This window comes from Lissotriton helveticus, chromosome 4_1 (genome assembly GCF_964261635.1).
Source record: "Lissotriton helveticus chromosome 4_1, aLisHel1.1, whole genome shotgun sequence".
Lineage (NCBI taxonomy): Eukaryota > Metazoa > Chordata > Amphibia > Caudata > Salamandridae > Lissotriton > Lissotriton helveticus.
The window spans coordinates 2,127,242,464-2,127,260,228 of NC_136063.1; the positions used below are offsets into that span (position 1 = coordinate 2,127,242,464).

The 17,765-nt window shown below is 50.1% G+C and overlaps 1 protein-coding gene across 1 annotated transcript in view; it reads left to right on the plus strand.

Annotated features, from left to right (window-relative positions):
* MAGT1 (magnesium transporter 1) overlaps nt 1–17,765 on the plus strand; it is a 191,201-nt gene that overhangs the window by 54,192 nt on the left and 119,244 nt on the right. Inside the window, exon 5 of the mRNA XM_078688829.1 lies at nt 1,903–2,043. Coding sequence (XP_078544955.1) covers nt 1,903–2,043 — 141 coding nt within the window. The remainder of the gene's footprint in view (nt 1–1,902; nt 2,044–17,765) is intronic.

Sequence of the window (17,765 nt, forward strand, 5' to 3'; positions counted from 1 at the left end):
CACATCCTGGTTTTCGTGAGCTAAATCAAAACGTGTCCTACAACATTGAGGAACTGATTAGCACTCAAGACCATTGAATAATAAAACCATCGGCGCCGTGGACAATACAGGAGAGTTTCAGGCACTGGGCTGTGGGCGTGCAGCCTCTTAAATATACAATCTGCATGATTGTGGCACCCTAAAAAGGGTGTGTGGAGGGTGTAGACCTGAAGAACAGAAATTCAAAATACAGTCAATAAGAAAGGATTGACTCAAATTGGGAGTTTGAGAGTACCTGGTGGCCTTCCTAGTCCTTTATGAAGCATTGTTCTCCATAAGTGAATGCATGAGCAAGCTGAAATGCTCATATGTGCCTACATTTTGATTGATTATGGTATTGCTTAGTAGTATTTTTACACACAATGCTGGAGGATATCCTATTTTATACACTAATGTGAAATGGTGTTGAAAGGTACAAGGATGCACCATACAGTTGGGGTCCGATTCTCAAAGATTTTTCTTGTACAGAGATTTTAGTCTGAGCTTACTCAGGATTTCCAGGCATAAGGACCGAATTTGCAAACTGCATTTTGGAGAACTTAAAGATGTACGCTAGTAGTACTACTTACTACAAAAGCAATTCCTAGACATACGATGGAGATCTCTACTTCCACTTCTCCCGTCTTTTCTGTATAGATATCTCCGCAGTGGTGTTGGGGATTTCTGCACATTTAGGTATACATTTTTGTAGTAAATGTGAGCGAAAGCAGAAGTGATGCGAAAACGGGGATTAATTACTACTACATGGGTGGGATTAATGAATAACTAAGGAAGGTACAGGGAGGGACTTGCTAATGGGAAACGCACATCCATAACAGAATAAGAATATTGGAATTCGCAAAACACACATTTAATGAAAAAAAGGTTGAAATCTATTCCAGCCCAACCATGGAGTAAGCCCAGCACCACATATGGCAAACAAAAGATACTACACACTCCCAAAGAAAAAAGCGGAGACTCTCCATAGGAATTAATGTTAATTTAATTGAAATCATTCGTAATTTAGATTTTCTGTACATTAGATTTTGAATGATAAAATTGAAGTAACACACTTAAAAATAAAAATAACTTAATATTTTGAGCTTATTTTTTCAAATCTAAAAAATAATTAAAAACATTACTTTTGACCATTACAAATTAGCCAAATGTATTATTATAAATGAATATGTAATAATTTTTTTTTAGCAATAACCGTAAAATCGTGTAGTTTTTCTTTTAAACTTTAATAATTTTCCCTATGTTTTTCCTGACAGAATTTTCACACCCTGGTGGCGTAGGTCTCCACAAATGTGTACTAATTGTAACTTTACAGTTATAAAACGAGTTGTAATGGGCTCGCCCAATCATTTAAAGTTGTAGTGACTTGTGCGTCTATGCCTAGTTGCAAATCTTTACTCGGAAATGGTGAATAGCAAACAAGTAGAGATTTATACCTAGGTGTAAATGTAGATCTAATTATGTAAATTTAGCTTTATGAATCGATCTTCCTGCTGCACATACTCATGAAAGAAAAATATTTGAACAAATGTGCATCTGTAGATGCTGCCTGGGCTGGATTACTAGCATTAACAGGTGTATATTTTTCCTTCCTTTTGAAGGCGCTCCGCAAACTGTAATGTATAATATGATTTTTTTTTTAAATCACAGCATGTTCTGCAACCAATGTACAAATGCTTGTTTTTTTGCAAGTAAATACACTATTTGCTTAGATTGTTATCTTTTATAAATGCCGACCGCAGTGAACTATTTTATTGTCTCTGACTGAATGATTTAAACTAAGAACTAATAAATGTATTATTGGACTAAAATACTTCTTTAACTGGCACAATATGAAAGGGAATTAAAATGTTATTGTTTTGTTAGATTCGAGTGATAAGGCCTCCCAATTATGCCGGACCGCTGATGTTGGGTTTGCTGCTTGCTGTGATTGGTGGACTTGTGTATCTTAGGCGAAGCAACCTAGACTTCCTCTACAATAAGAATGTTTGGTCTTTAGCAGCCTTGGTAAGTTATCCTACAATTAAAGTAACATAATTAGTATGTTAAATTTTATTTTCTTAGATCTATTTAAGTGATGCTACTCACTGTGACTGATGTTCTTATGCATCTTCATCATGCACAAGTAGTTAACATTGGAATAGTTCAATACCCATGAATGCCATATGCACAGGGAAAGGTATTGCACATTTTTTGTTTCTTTAATAAAAGTCAGAAATATTCGATATAACTGCCTGTGTGAATTGTTCGTTATTACGGAACATTTTTTGCAACATTAAATAAACATTTAAAAAAAAATGTAAATGCACATATATTTTGCCTTTTTGTTAAGAGTAGATAACTATGCTTGAATAGCAAGCTGATAAAAATTACCGTAATCTTGTTTTTTTGGAGGTTCAACTTCAAAAAGAACCAAAAGAATGTGGGTAGATTTGCAGAACAGTTTCTTACTGAAAAACACTGTGTTACCCTTGTGAGACAAACCTTAAGCTCCACCACTTAAGAAAGCAGTGCAGGGACTATTCAAGACAATCTCTTTGTGATGGCTCAGTCTGATGAGAAAGCTATTAATCACTCAATACTAATTGAATTATTTTCAGTTTTTTTCAAGAAGGATTTGTGGAGAGTAGTTATGAAATCAAAGTTCATGCTCCTGACTTAAATCTAGGATCCTCTATCAAAGTATTGTCTTAATCTTAAACACTTATTAAAATTCCAAGCACATCCAATACCCATGTGGTCAGTGTAGGAACTGGGGTCACCTGGTAGCCTGGCACGAGCAGGTAGGCACCCGAAAGCTCAGGTGTTAAGTGACTACACAGCACACACATCCACTGAGACAATAAATGCACGCACAGATTGAGACCACACCAGTGAGTTTTGATTTAAAACAATCTACTTTTATCTGGAATAAAATGCAGGGTAGTCAATCACTCAATACCTTCACTTAGTAAAGCATTTCATCAGGGGTTCACTTCAATAATCACTGTAACCTTGCACCATAACTATTTCATTAAATAAACCACCCCTGCCCACCACTTTAGGCATTTGGGCAACAGTTCCCTAGATAAGAATAAACATTTAACCAGGCAAAGAGAACCAAGCATGTGGTGAAAATATACATTTCCTTAAACATATAAAACTTGGCTTAGGCATATGAAACATTTCCTTGGGGCCAGAATAACATTTGAGGAACCACTTCCAGTAAGGATAAGCATTTCATCACGTAAAAATAACAGTTTATCACAAATCAGGCAGGAATAAACATCCCCTTATATCAATAGAAACATTTCTTTTAATAATAATGACCCATTCCTCAGGCAAGTGTAATCCTGGAATTGATCAGGGCCTAGCAGTAGCCTGCGATGAACTAATTCCCCGGCCAGGGGTCAAGTTTTATGGCCCCAACTGTCACTAAAGACTCGGTCCACTTTGTTGCCCAGTTCAGGGGGCCTTCTTTGACTAGATTAGGGCAAACGGGGCCCATCCAACAGTTTTCCCCAGGTAGGGGTGAACTCTGGGCCTTCAGCCCTCCTCCCTGGGGGTTTCCTGACTTTGCGGCTGCAATTAAGGCCCACGGGGCCCAGCACCAGTTCCCCCTCGAGGGGAGGGGCGATCACGTGGCCTCCCTCCTCCCTCGGGGGTTACCTTTAATCTTCGGCACTCCGGGCCCTTGTGTAGGTGTGCCGCCGCGTTGGGAGGGCTCCGGCCCTCAGGTAGGCCTCACGCGCACTGGGGATTCTCCCTCGGCCCCCCTCGGGGCTTGGGCCGGCTGGTGGGGACTCCTGCTCTTGGCGAGCACTGGCGCTGTAGTCTCCCTCGGTCCCGGGCCTCCCACTCGCTCTGGGGCCCGGGCACTAATCAGAATGCGGCAAGGGGAGGGCACACCCGCGGCCGCCAATGGCAACGCGGCCCGCGAGGCGTGCCGGCCTCACTTCCAAACTCAGGCCACAATGACGCGGGCGCGGCCAGTGACGCGGCGGCGTTCCCCGTCACGTGATGGGGGATCTTCTCAGCTTCAGAGGCCTAGCGCGGCCTACACACCTTCGCGACGGCCTACCTCAGGTTCCCGGGGCCACCGCTAGGATTCTTTGCTCTTGGGCCGGGCTGCAGGGGTGATATCGACGGTGGCCCTCTCCTGCTACCGGGGGCCGCCGAGGGGGTTCCTCTCACTCTTGGGCCAGGCGCGGCCCTCAGCGACACGGCGGCGGCCCTCTCCTGCTACCGGGGGCCGCCGAGGGGCAGATGTCCGCAGCAGGCAGTCTACAGCGCAGCGGTGCTGAGGTGAGGAGCAACGCTCCCGGGGGGATGTAAGGCTTCATGGGGCAATCCCAGCGCTTCACAAGGCACTAACCAGTTCGGGCGCCACAGCGCTTCAGGCGCGGGGGGGGTGGCAGTTCAGTGGCACAGTAGCCGGTGGCAGTCCAGCGCCGGGGGCGAGATATAGCGCTTGTGAGGAAGCAGCAGCTCGGGGAAGGCCAGCACTTCTCTAGGGGCCCACAGGAGAGCTCTTGAGGAGCAATTGGACAGGTCTGGGCCACAGCGTTAAGGAAGAGCGCTTCTCCAGCAGTTAAACAAGGCAGGACAGAGATTCAGACAGTTCGGTCAGGGGGAGGTAGGCACGACAGCGCAGGCCCAGGTGAAGGCATGGGGGTGCAGGGGCAGCACAGTCCCCCAGTTGATCCCCCAGTAGTCCTGGTTAGCGCAAGTGAGTTTCTTCTTGGCGCTTGTTGGTTCTGGCGCCCTTTGGTTGAAGTGGATTCTTGGTTTCTTGGGGGGGGGGGGTGAGTTGAAGGCTTGTCAGCAGGTCACTTCACGTGGTCCCTGGGTTCCTCTCCCGCTGGGCCAGATCAGTGGGCTAGTTCAGGGTTCCTCACTCTACTTGGAAGGCAGCACCTAAGCCCTGTCACTCCCAGTGGCATAGGCCCCTGACTAGGCCCTACCGCCTAAGTCTCCTGCGTGGGTCCCCCAGGTCAGTGATGCCCCAACTGACTAAAAAGTTTCCCTCCTTTCCTTGTATATGCCTAGGTCAGGTGACCACTCTCTAAGGCGGCAAAAATAGGCTCCGCCTCTATTCTGGAAGGTTCCAGGAGCTTCCCCACTCTAACTATAGGCAGGCAATGGAAGGCTGGCATTGCAACAATGTTTGGGGTCCCAGCCAGCTCCTGGCAACTAGGGTGCTACTAGAAAAAGACCACGCTGCCGTAGCAGGGGCCAGTGGCAGCCATGTTTGAAGTAGAGAGCACCTGCACCTTAGCATTGATTAGCAATGGAAAGGTGCTCGGAGACCTAAGGCCAACAAAAATAAAGGTGGGAAAAATAAGGCAACGGCGAAAAAAAATAGGGAAAGACCACCCTAGGGCTGACAGGTCTAACAGTCAGGAAATATATTTAAAATTGAAAACACAGGAAAGGAAAAAAAAATAGTAGCGAAGTAGCCATAGCCTGGGAGTATAAATACTCACCACCCTTATGTCTCATCCATGGACGGAGATACCACATTTTAAAGGTATCTTATAAGCATATCTTAATCTGTTAAATTGTTAAACTGTACAGATAAATCTTAGAAGACATATTACAGTAGAACAGTAACTTTGCCTATCTCGAATGAAGCGATACCAAAGGGGATGATGGAAGGAGCGTTTGAGCAAATCAAACACTCCCCCTCAGTCAACTGATCTGGGTTTAACCCATCATTCTTTTGCTCACTCCACCACCCCAGTTCAGACATGGCCATATGCTAATCCGTCTGACCCTGTGCCTCATGGGAACAGTCCAGCCCGAACTGCCAAGCCATGTCTTCCCATGACCGGAAACAAGCCTCCTGGGATCGGTTTCTGGCATTTCAGCCGTCATCAGCCAGGCTAGCTTGAATCCAGTGGCAAAGTGAGCAAGGGACCCACGTCTGGGCATACCCTCCCAACTTAGGGCGAACTAAGCGATACCAAAGGGGATGATGGACGGAGCGTTTGAGTAAATCAAACACTCAAGATTGATGATGGATTAAACCCTGATCAGTTGACTGGTGGTGAGTGTTTGATTTGCTCCAGCGCTTCGTCCATCATCCCCTTTGGTATCGCTATCTCGTATGAAGAGCAGCACAGCAACAGCAGGCAGGACAAAGCTATTTAAGAAAATAATGCTCTGAGACTGTAATTAAAACGTACTGAGTAACGCATGTAACGGGGTGTCCTTATGGGAGGTTACAAGAAGAGAAAAGGAGGGACTGGTAAGCCTATTGACCGATGAAAAGCCACCCTGTACAAAAAACAGTGACAGGAGCCAATTAAAAAGATGGGCGGAAAGGGGGCGCGGCTTGCAAGCCAAGATGGTGGACGTACCTTAGAACAGCTCCACATCTCACCCCTTTTATCCTGCTCAGTTCTCTGTGAAAGCTAATGATTAACCACTGTATGGGGCCGGGACACTCCGACATCCAGTGCTTTGATGTCGCTACTAGCGAACTATCTGAGGATACTACAGGCAGGCTGCAGCAGCAAGCACTGAGTCAGGGGCATGCCGGAGCATTCTCACGGCAGCTGTGGCCAGGCTCCAGCGAACTAGGTCTGTGGGAGGATGAGATGGAGGCCGAACCATAGTAGACGCTGACTGCTGCGGCTTATAAGAGAAGGAAGAGGGGGAGGCAACACGAAGGACCGCGATCGGAGAGAATTTGATGCCGTAATGGCTGAGTCCGGCCTGCAGGCCAGCCTAGACACCGCAGGAATAAGAGAGTGCCCGGCGGACAGACCGAACCTAGGACCACTGAGTGACTGCCATGCGGCGAGCAGAGGGAGCGCCCTAATCGGGGTTGCCAACGTCCATGCGCAGACCTACTGCAGCAACCGGAGGCAGACTCCATCATCTGGCAACCATTCAGAAGGCCCGGGAGCAGAGACAAGTGGCGGCCATTTCTTCCACAGCCTGAGCGTAACTGTTCGGGCCAGGCATAATGCGGGAGCAGCCGGCAGCTCGTTGAGAAGGACGACTCTGCTATCAAGTGAAGGTGAGCCAGAGAGGTAGAAGTGAGGCCAGCGCGACTGCTGAACTCTTTAGGACAAGAGGCACAAGGTGGAGGCCGGTTCGGGTCTAGGACCCACGCATGTCATCTGATTGCAGGCCCTGACTGGGAGGCGCTGCGAGGAATAAGATTAGTGGTGAGCAAGGAAGCAATGAGCTCCTACGGTACACTGCTCCCATGCTGGAAAAGTTTTACCATTTCTCGCTGGCTGGACCATCCTTACACACCAATACTGCCTCTAGCAGCAGCTTCCATGCAGGCGAAATGGACTTGGGCAAAACAGCCTGACTCTCTACGCTGTACAAAGCGGGCCGCACAGCCCAGGTATGACATAAATAAGAAGCATAGGACCCACCATTGGACTTAAAAACTCCTCACAAGATGCTCTACAGCTACTGGCTCACACAGGCAGCAGTAGCTGAACACCACCACTCATTCCCGCGTGGGCTTGACCCTGGGAGGAAACCCATCACCACGCAAGCAGAAGCTGGGGGCCGTGATAAGCGGATCAAGGGCTTAACTAAAAGGTCCCCAGAGAATGTAAAGTATCCTGTAGGGCATTGCCACATGCCTACCGTCAAACAGCTGGTCATGGGCCGCCTGCGATCACACAATCCACAAACGAGAGCATGCTCCAGAACAGGTGAGGCACCACAGGCGGATGACTCCCTGTACCAAGAAGTGTTACACCACGCACTAGCTAAAAAATTACACAGTGCTGAAGGCTGTCAAGAAGATAGTAGCTGCTCTTGACCAAACACGTACATCCTTGGAATCTTAAATCAACAAAGTTACATTGGATTTCACCCTATTATGTGCAGACCACCACAAGCTGGCGGACAAAGTTTGTACCAATGAACACTCCCTGGCAGAATTACAGCCAATAACTTGAGAAAATGCCACAGCACTACACACTCTATTGAATAGGATGAGCACACTGGAAGACAAGCTGGAAGATGCAGACGGTCGCTCACGCCAAAACAAGTGGTGAGCAAGGACAGGACCCAGGTACCTACGTTGAAAACTGGCTGAAAAACCGGTTGCCTGAAAATGCACTGTTGCCTCATTTTGTGATCAAGTAGGCACACAGAGTGCCAGCACACAAGCCACCAAATCCAAGGCCATTATTATTCAGTCTGCTGAACTACAGAGACTGGGACATTGTTCTGACAGAAGAGCGTAAGCTGACTGATATCAAGATCCAAACCGCCCGGATCATGCTATTTCCCGACTACACGACGCAGGTGCAGAGGCGACGGAGCTCCTTCCTAGCTGTGAAGCGTCACCTCAGTGAAACAGACATACGTTACTCTCGATTATTTCTGGCTTGAATGCAGGTGGTGGCGAAAGGTGCCGCCCGCTTCTTTGACACACCATCGGAAGCCTGGGACTGGCTGGAAGGTGCTGGCCTAGCAGAAGGGCACTCATCGCAGGGAAGGCACCATGGAAAGATGGGTCGCCGGAGAGGCAGAAACAGAGGTGCTGGTCGTCCTGGTCCGCCAACAGCTGTCCCCAACTTGGAACAGATCATAACTGAAAGAAGAGCAGTCCTAAATGTAGATGCAACACTTTGGGACCTGACACAAAACTCGGACCAAAATGTGGAATCTACCAAATCTCAGAGTGTGGAGGACCCTTCCTGAATGGTCCGGAGGCCAGCCCTTTCTTGCCTTGCCTGTGGTCACACCGCACTCCTCAGATGATATCATTTGACTGGGAGTAGGTAGATCTACAATTGCTCAGGCACCCTTCACACCTCATTGAACATAGTAGGACACACCTACCCTTACAGAGGCCAATACTTGTGCTATAGGGGCTATGGGTGGCTCTCCATGCTGGACTGGGTGTGGAGTCCAAGAGAAATGGCGTTATCACACCACGATAGGACGCGGGGCACCATCAAACATGTCGAGACACAATCAACGCTAAATTTGAGACACTATAGAGGTAATTCAGAGTGGCTGCCATATCGCACACCCCCCCTGAGCCAGATACCAGTATATTTGGTAGTTGCCACGGTTGGTCAATGCAGTATGGGCAGATCCACGTTCCGGGCCCGCTCTTATGAAGTTATAAATGTTACAGTTAAGACCCCAATTTTCTTTCCAAACCTACGGAGCAAAAATCAATCGCCTGATATTGGTATGCACATTTACAGTTAAATACTACAGCACGTCATGGAAGTGCATATTCTAAGGGTAGCAAATATCAACAAATCCCCAATTTGACACTAATAAACATTTTCAACTGGAATGTGAGAGGCATACACACACCGGCACAGTGACACAGATTGAAGTAGAATGCCTGCGCCGGTGCTGGAGGGGATAGGTGTTTAGTACCAACTACATATTGCAAGGCAGAAGAGGGCTAATATGGGTAAAAGCGGGGACCCCCATGTACAGTAGAGGAGGTGGGTGGGGGCAGACTAAGAGAGCTATGTGTTCATAAAAAGTAGGTTGAATGGCCACAGTGTGCTGGTAGGTTCTATACATTCCCCTAACTCCGACCAAGCCTCATTCCTATGCAAATTAACTGATGCTCTGGCTTGATGGAGTGGAATCCCCTGTCAAATAGTAGGTGCTAGGTCGTACCCATCTCTAACTCGCACTACAGCTATATCAAACCGAGGCACTGACTACATGGCTCGATAACTGGTCCCTGATAGACATATGGCGCACCTGTAAACCCAATAATCTTATATACTCCTTTTAGTCTCCTGTGCATGGGCTACACGTCAGACTAGTTTGCATTGTAGTATCGCCCTCATTGCTTCCCCTGATTACACAGACCGAGTACTTAGGGCGCACACACTCCACTCACAACCCTCAGCATATGCAACTTACTTGAGACACCGGCACGCCATCCATCCCCTCCTAGCGTCTCCAACCAGCAGGACAGGAAGACCCAGTGTTCCAGGCAACCCTGGGGACGGCGATAGCGGAGTTTTTTGAGGAATACGAGGGGTCCGCAGGAAACACACTACTAGAATGGGGCGCTTTCAAAGTCACTCTCTGGGGGCGCAGCCTAGGGCTCACATGGAACATTCGCAAACAACGGACTGACACCATTATCAAGATTGATCACGAACTCCTGCTCTATGAGGCAGAAGAGATGATGCACATAGGAAAAGCACAGGAGCTAGACAACATGCGTAACAAACCTGTAGAACTGCTGGAGAGACTTGGATGTCTCAATTATACAGCACACTGCATGCACACATGCAACATCAGACAGAGCTGGTCGGTTGCTGGCATGTTTACTACAGCAGGAACATCCCCGCCAACCCATACACACTCTTCTGCATACAAGCTTGGGATACATGTTATATACACAACACAAAATTTGCTTAAATGACACAGCCTTACACAGTGCTGTACGAGTCCACTGATCCATATGATCAGGAGCGCTTGGACGCCATTCTGGTTTCGGTGACACTGTTAACGATAACACCTGAACAGCGAGAGATGCTGAGCGCACTGATAGCTCTAGAGGAGGATCGCGAGGCTATTGTGACGCTGGCAACAGGCAGAACTCGCGGTCCTGACTGGCTACCTGCTGAATACCACAAGGCGTATGCCACAACATTGACCCCGCGGCTACATACCATGTACACTGTGGCCTTAGCAGACTCCATCCTCCCTCCGACCCTTCGCGAAACGTGTTTGGTCTCTTTGAAAAAGCCTTACAGGGAACCAAAGGACCTGGGCTCATACAGGCCTTTGGCTCTGTTGAATACTGACAATAAGATCCTAGCGAACAGATCGCCTAGCGCCTCTAATTCCAACTTTGAAACATGCTGACCAAAATAGGTTTGTACCTGCCAGCAATACCTCCTTTAACCTGAGGCAATTCTTTAGAGTTTTGGCGTACTCCACCAATTAATGGCTTTACTCTGGATGCCTGATATTGGTTCTTGAGAAGGCCTTTGATTCCCTCGAATGGGAATATTTATTTGCTGCACTCCCACGCTATGGGCTTGGTGAGACTTTAATTCTCATGATCAAACTACTATACAGGGGGGAACCAAAAGAACGAGTACGAACAGGCCCTTACATCTCTGCCCCGATCAGGGTGGGTTGCGAGGAAGCAGGCAGGGGTACCTACTATCCCCGTTGCTTTTTTCATTGGCTATCGAACTTCTGGCAGAGGCTATGCGGGTGAGAGGCGCGGACTGGAGCATCTCATTAGGAGATGGGGTACATAACCTCTCATTGTATGCAGACGACCTTCTACTATATATCAAAGATGTTTGAGCAATCCCACCCTTGCTAGTGCACACCTTGGAAAGCTTTGCTTCCCTGTCGGGTCTGAAAGTAAACGCAACAAAATCATGCCTCTACCCCTTTGATCATACCTGCCCAGATCCGATATATGAACTCAACTGGGTTCACATAGAAAGGTGAACACATGTTTATGGATACTTAGGAATAAGAATTTATTGCCAACACACAGACCTCATGGGGTGCAACCTAGGCAGGCTGCTGATTTACATCCGATCCCAGATGTCTTTTTGGGACACGCTCCCGCTCTCCGACATGGGCCGGGTGGCGCTAATTGTGATGGTGGTGTTACCACAACTCTTATATCACTTCACCAACTTACCTCTATACATCTCCTGCCCTTTTGTTGCTCACGAGAGAGCACCATCAGAAACTTCCTTTGGGTGAACACTTGCTGCAGAGTAGCCATTAAAAAATGACACCTACCGACTAGCCAGGGCGTACTGGCACTGCCTAACATGGAGCAATACTACCTTGCTCAGCAGATGCAATGGGTGGCCCGATGGCTGGCAGGTAGCTACCTACCTGACACAGCTAGAGCCTCTGCACCCCGGTCCCTCAACGCTCTAGTTAACTTGTTCCACCCCTGCAATAAGGGGAAATCACCAGCACCACTACTGCTTAACATGGCACACCGCTGCTACCGCAGATGTTTATACGTCACGAGACACGTGACTCCGTATGCACCAGCTCTGCTGTTACAGAGCACTCCCAGAGGCCCCGCAGTGACCAAGACGGTTGAATTACGAAAGTGGGGGATCCACGACATGTGAGAATTGTACAGTGAAGGTGTTGTAACACCATATGCCACCCTGATTGCGGATGATGGGTTAAATCCTGGCCAGTTCTGCTACACGGCTTGCTGCTGGCTGCCCTAACTCACCAGTGGGACGACATGCCCACTGAATCCACAACATATTTAAGAATCCAATATATGCATGTCATGGGGAACGGTGGGCATGTCACAAAATGGTTTGCAGCCTCCTTCGAATGCCACACTTTGATAGCGTTATAGTCCCTAAGACTACGTTGGCAGGAGGACCTACGCCAGCCATTCACAGATGCCAAGTGGGAATCTGCACGAGAGCCCCATATGCGCACCCAGGAATACATGCTTTTAACTAATACAATTCTATGTAATCCAATGAGTACCTCACACCGGCTGAAAAAAAAAAAACTTTGCTTGCACAGATGTCCCCTGCCCATGCTGTCGTCTTGTAGATCCAGACTTGCTACACATGTTGTGGAACTGCCTGCGTAATCTGAAAGAAATGGGTTAGTATTAGATTCCTAACCTTAGAATATCCCCAGACGTCAGTCTGGATCCAGAAACTTTTGCGTAGCAGTACTCCTGCGCGTCGGTAGGCGTAGTCTGTGGCTCCGTGTCCGTCGTTGGCGCCGGGATGACGTCGCCGGAGTACTTAGATGCCGCTCTCGCGCGCTGACATCAGTTCTTCTTTTTTCCGCGCCAGCAAGCGCCGATTCGGAAAAAGTGGCACCCTTTAGTCATTTTTGACTAAACTTTTTTGATCCTTTTTGATCTGTTCGTCGAGTCGAACGACTCCATCAGTGCCGGTAGGGATGACCGGGTTCAAACCCTGTGCTGACTGCAACCGACTGATGTCGGTTACCGACCCCCATCGCCGGTGCCTGTATTGCTTAGGGGCCGACCACGATGACAAGTCGTGCCCCGACTGCCGGGCCTTGACGTCGAAAGCTAGGAGGGAGCGGTCCCGAGAGCGCCTTGAGCTCCGGCAGTCGGCCCCGCTCCGCTCGAGGTCCCGGTCCAGGAGGAGGTCGAGGGACCGGAGTCATCACAGCTCGGCGAGTCGACACCACTCATCGGGCTCCAGGTCCTTAGGTAAGAGCCACAAGAAGTCGAAGAAGCGACACCGTTCTTCTGACTACCCGCGACCCGGGCGGGGGTGAGGGCGGCTCTGCCGGAGCCGCAGATGTCGCGGACTGCTCCATACCCGCCGGTCCCTGGCAGAACGCAACGCCGGAGGAGATCGATGCTTTCCTCATGGCCATGAGGTCGCTCACTCCTCTGTCTGGTTCCGCGGCGCCTTCTGGCCCCGCGGTCCCGACTGGGAGCCCACGTGGGCCGGGTGCTTCGGCCCTGGCGCCGTCTGGTGCCTCGGCCCCAGCGCCGCCGGCGACTTCGGTCCCGACGCCGCAGGGCCCCGCCAGATCCAGGTCGCCGCTGGTCGACCTAACGACCCCTCTGCCGGCATCGACTCCTAGGGTGCCGCCCCTGACGTCCCCGATTTTGCTCTTTTCGTGGCCAAGGAAGGGGCACCCCCACACGTCCTGCCAGCTACGGGCCGCAGACTAACATTCAGCGCGGTGGCGGACGTGGTAACCGATGTGGCGGTGCCGGGGGACAACGGTGAAGCCAGTCCACATCCAACCCTGCAGCATCCGCCTCAAAGCCTTCCTAGTCCGAGCTTTCAGGCCCATTTAACGCCAGTGGGGGGCAGGGTTCGCCATCACCTCCTCCACTGGCTCGACATCACATCGGACAGGTGGGTGCTGCAAATCGTCCGAAGGGGCTACTCCCTCCCCTTCGAGGCGACCCCTCCAGCCATGCCACCGCAATACCACCGCGTGTCGGGGATCACTTGCAACTTCTGCAAGAGGAAGTTACGGCCCTCTTGGCCAAGGGGCCCATCGAGCGCGTTCCTGGGCCAGAAGTAGGATGTGGTTGTTACTCCCACTACTTTCTGGTTCCGAAGAAGGGCAAAGTGGGCCTACGCCCTATCTTGGACCTGCGGTAGAAGTTGAAGATGCTGACTCTGGCTCAGGTCTTAGCTGCCCTAGACCCGTGAGACTGGATGGTAGCGTTAGACTTGCAGGACGCTTATGTTCACATCCCTGCCCTGCCGGCCCACCGGCGCTACCGGCGGTTCACGGTAGGCCACGAGCACTTTCAGTTTACCCTGCTCCCCTTGGCCTTACCAGCGCCCCTCGGGTGTTCACGAAAGTGATGGTGGTGGTCGCAGCTCATCTGCGCACATTAGGGGTGTCAGTCTTCCCCTATCTCGACGACTGGTTGTTGAAGGCGGGCTCGCCCCAGACAGTCAGCCACCTCCAGACTACGGCCAACCTCCTGCACCTGCTGGGGTTCTCCATCAATGTGCCGAAGTCACACCTGTGCCCCTCTCTCGTGATATTCAGACTGTGATTCCGATCTTTCAGCCTTTATCCCGAGTCTCGGTCAGGTTGACGTTGCGGCTTTCTGGGGCTGATGGCCTCCTGCATCCTTCTGGTGCATCACGCCAGGTGGCGGATGCGGGCTCTGCAGTGGGACCTGAAGTTTCAGTGGGCCCAGCATCAGGGCAACTTGTCCGACCATGTCTTGATCTCGGAGGGCACTGCAAGACAGTTGCAGTGGTGGCTCACGGACCGCGATTGGGTCAGCGGCAGTTCCCTCTCCCTTCCCAGCCAGAGCACATAGTTGTGACGGACGTGCCCCTCCTGGGCTGGGGGGGCCACATGGGAGAGGCGGAGATCAGAGGCCTCTGGTCTCCGGCGGAGTCCCGGCTCCACATCAACCTTCTGGAGCTGCGGGCGATCCGACTTGCACTGAAAGCATTCCTCTCCTCTGTCCGGGGGAGTGTAGTGCAGGTGTTCACAGACAACACCACCGCCATGTGGTACTGCAACAAACAGGGCGTGGTGGGGTCGTGGACCCTATGCCAGGAGACTCTGCGTCTCTGGCAATGGCCGGAACATCATGGCATGACCCTGGTGGTTCAACACCAGGCAGGTTCCTTGAACGCCAGGGCGGACAAACTCAGCCGTCTGTGCATGATGGATCACGAATGACGTCTGAACTCTGACGTGGCGCAAGGTCTCTTTCAGCAGTGGGGAGAGCCTTGGTTAGATCTATTCGCCACAGAAGAGAACGTGCAATGTCATCAGTTCTGCCCGCTGGAATTTCCTAGGCGGCACACGCTCGGAGATGCTTTTCGTCGCGAGTGGAGCTGCGGTCTGTTGTACGCCTTTCCGCCTATACCACTTCTGCCCAGAGTGCTGAAGAAGATCAGGCGCAATTGGGCCCAAGTCATCCTTGTGGCTCCGGACTGGGCAGGAAGATACTGGTATCCCGAGCTACTCAGCATGTCAGTCGATCCCCCCGATTCGTCTGCCTCTTCAGGAGGACCTTCTGTCGCAGCAGCAGGGGATGGTCCTCCACCCGAACCTGTCCAGCCTCCACCTCCATGCGTGGAGATTGAGCGGCGACAGTTGAGGCCATTTGACTTGCCTCCAGAAGTCTGCGATGTGATTCTGGAAGCCAGGCGTCCCTCCACAAAATCGGTAGGCGCGTGCAGGTGGAACAAATTTGTGGCATGGTGCACAGCAAAGGCTGTGGATCCACTCTCTGCCCTCCTTTCTGAGGTTCTCCTCTTTCTTCTTTCTCTTTCCCAGAAGGGCTCTGCTCTGGGCACTCTTAAGGGCTACCTCTCTGCCATTTCTATTCTTCTTAAGGCTCCCTGATCAGCCCTCTTTTTTCAATTCCCCAGTTGTAAATCGGTTCTTGAAGGGCATCACTCATATGTTTCCCCCTGTTCCTTTCGTGATGCCTCAGTGGGACTTGAATCTTGTTCTGACGTATCTGATGTGCGCTCCCTTCGAGCCACTTCATAACTGTCCTCTTCGTCTTCTCACTCTTAAGACTGCATTCTTGGTTGCCATCACCTCTGCCAGGAGAGTAGGGGAGCTCCAGGCCCTTTCTTCACTACCTCCTTTCCTTTCTGTTCATCCGGACAAAGTTGTTTTGCCGACGCGACCCTCTTTCCTGCCAAATGTAGTCGCAGCCTTCCACATCGGGCAGTCCATCACCTTGCCCACCTTCTTTCCGCCTCCGCATCCCTCAAAAGAGGAAGAGAGGCTCCACCGTCTGGACCCAAAACGTGCGCTCTCATACTATCTGGATCGCACACGTCAGTTCCGGGTGAATAACCAACTCTTTGTTGGTTACGTGGGCGCTAAGAAGGGACGGGCGGTGTACAAACGGACCATTTCTCAATGGGTCGTTTTGTGCATCAAGGCTTGTTATTCACTGGCTAAAAAGGAGCCTCCTGTGGGGCTGCGTGCCCATTCCACTCGGGCCACGGCGGCTACTACTGTCCTGGGTCGAGGAGTCCCCTTGCAGGACATCTGTCAGGCAGCTATGTGGGCCTCGCTGCACACGTTCGTAAGACACTAATGCCTGGACAGCCAAGTCCGTAGAGATGGCTTTTTCGGCCGTTCCGTTCTCCAGGACTTTCTGGTGTGATTATTGGTTCACAGACCCACCACCGGGGTTGGTATTGCTGGGGTATCTATTCTAAGGTAAGGAATCTAATACTAACCTGTTTCTTTCAGATGCACAAGTTACTTACCATCGGTAATTATATATCTGTAAGAAACGGATGTATGACATTACAACGCATGCTTTTACCACGCATGCTGTTACAACGCAAGTATTACAACGCAAACCTGTACAACGCATTACACTTGGAGGTGCTGGTTAGTGAATAGTTTAATTTACTATTCCAACTCCAGTCCCCGTGGACACTAGGGAAGGTGTTGGATAGTAAATTAAAACTATTCCCTATCCTAGAGCGCCCCCCAGTGTAATGCGTTGTAAAGGTTTTCGTTGTAATACTTGCTTTGTAACAGCACTGCGTGGTAAAAGTTTCGTTGTAAAGGATGTTTCCCGTAAGAAACAGTAGTTAGTATTAGATTCCTTACCGCCCCACCCATCCTCCCCGTTCTGCGAGCCGATATCTAGGGTTAAGGTCATCGCTTTTCAGGGCCCTAGTTTTATGGCACCAGTGTTGGTTTTTATCATGGCTCTGCATTTCTGGCACGGAAAAGCTGTGTATAAGAACTGACGTCAGCGCGCGAGGGCGGCGTCTAAGCACTCCGGCGACGTTATCCCGGCGCCGACTGACGCGGAGCCACAGACGACGCCGACGCGCATGGGTACTGCTACGCAAAAGTTTCTGGATCCAGACTGATGCCTGGGGATATTCTAAGGTAAGGAATCTAATACTAACTACTGTTTCTTACAGATATATCGTTACCGAAGGTAAGTAACTTGTGCTCCAGGAATATTGGAGAGCAGTAATAAATATCCTGATGCCCTCTACGGAACATATAATCCTTTTGAAATGAGAGGCCTGTATCCATCACTTCCATCACAGAAGCAAACAGCAGTTGACCTCCCGCTTTTATTTACTTAGAAATGGTGCCAGCAAAGCGGCTGATCACGAAGCGGTGGAAAGCATCCAAACCTTCAAAGGCACTGGCTTGGCGATGCTCCCTACAAATATGAACCGAAGCGCAAAGCTAGGTCTCCGTACAATCCCAATCCCGACAAACTGGGAGGCGATCATGAATGATTTTCAGAATGAACCCTGCTCTTACGCAGACACATT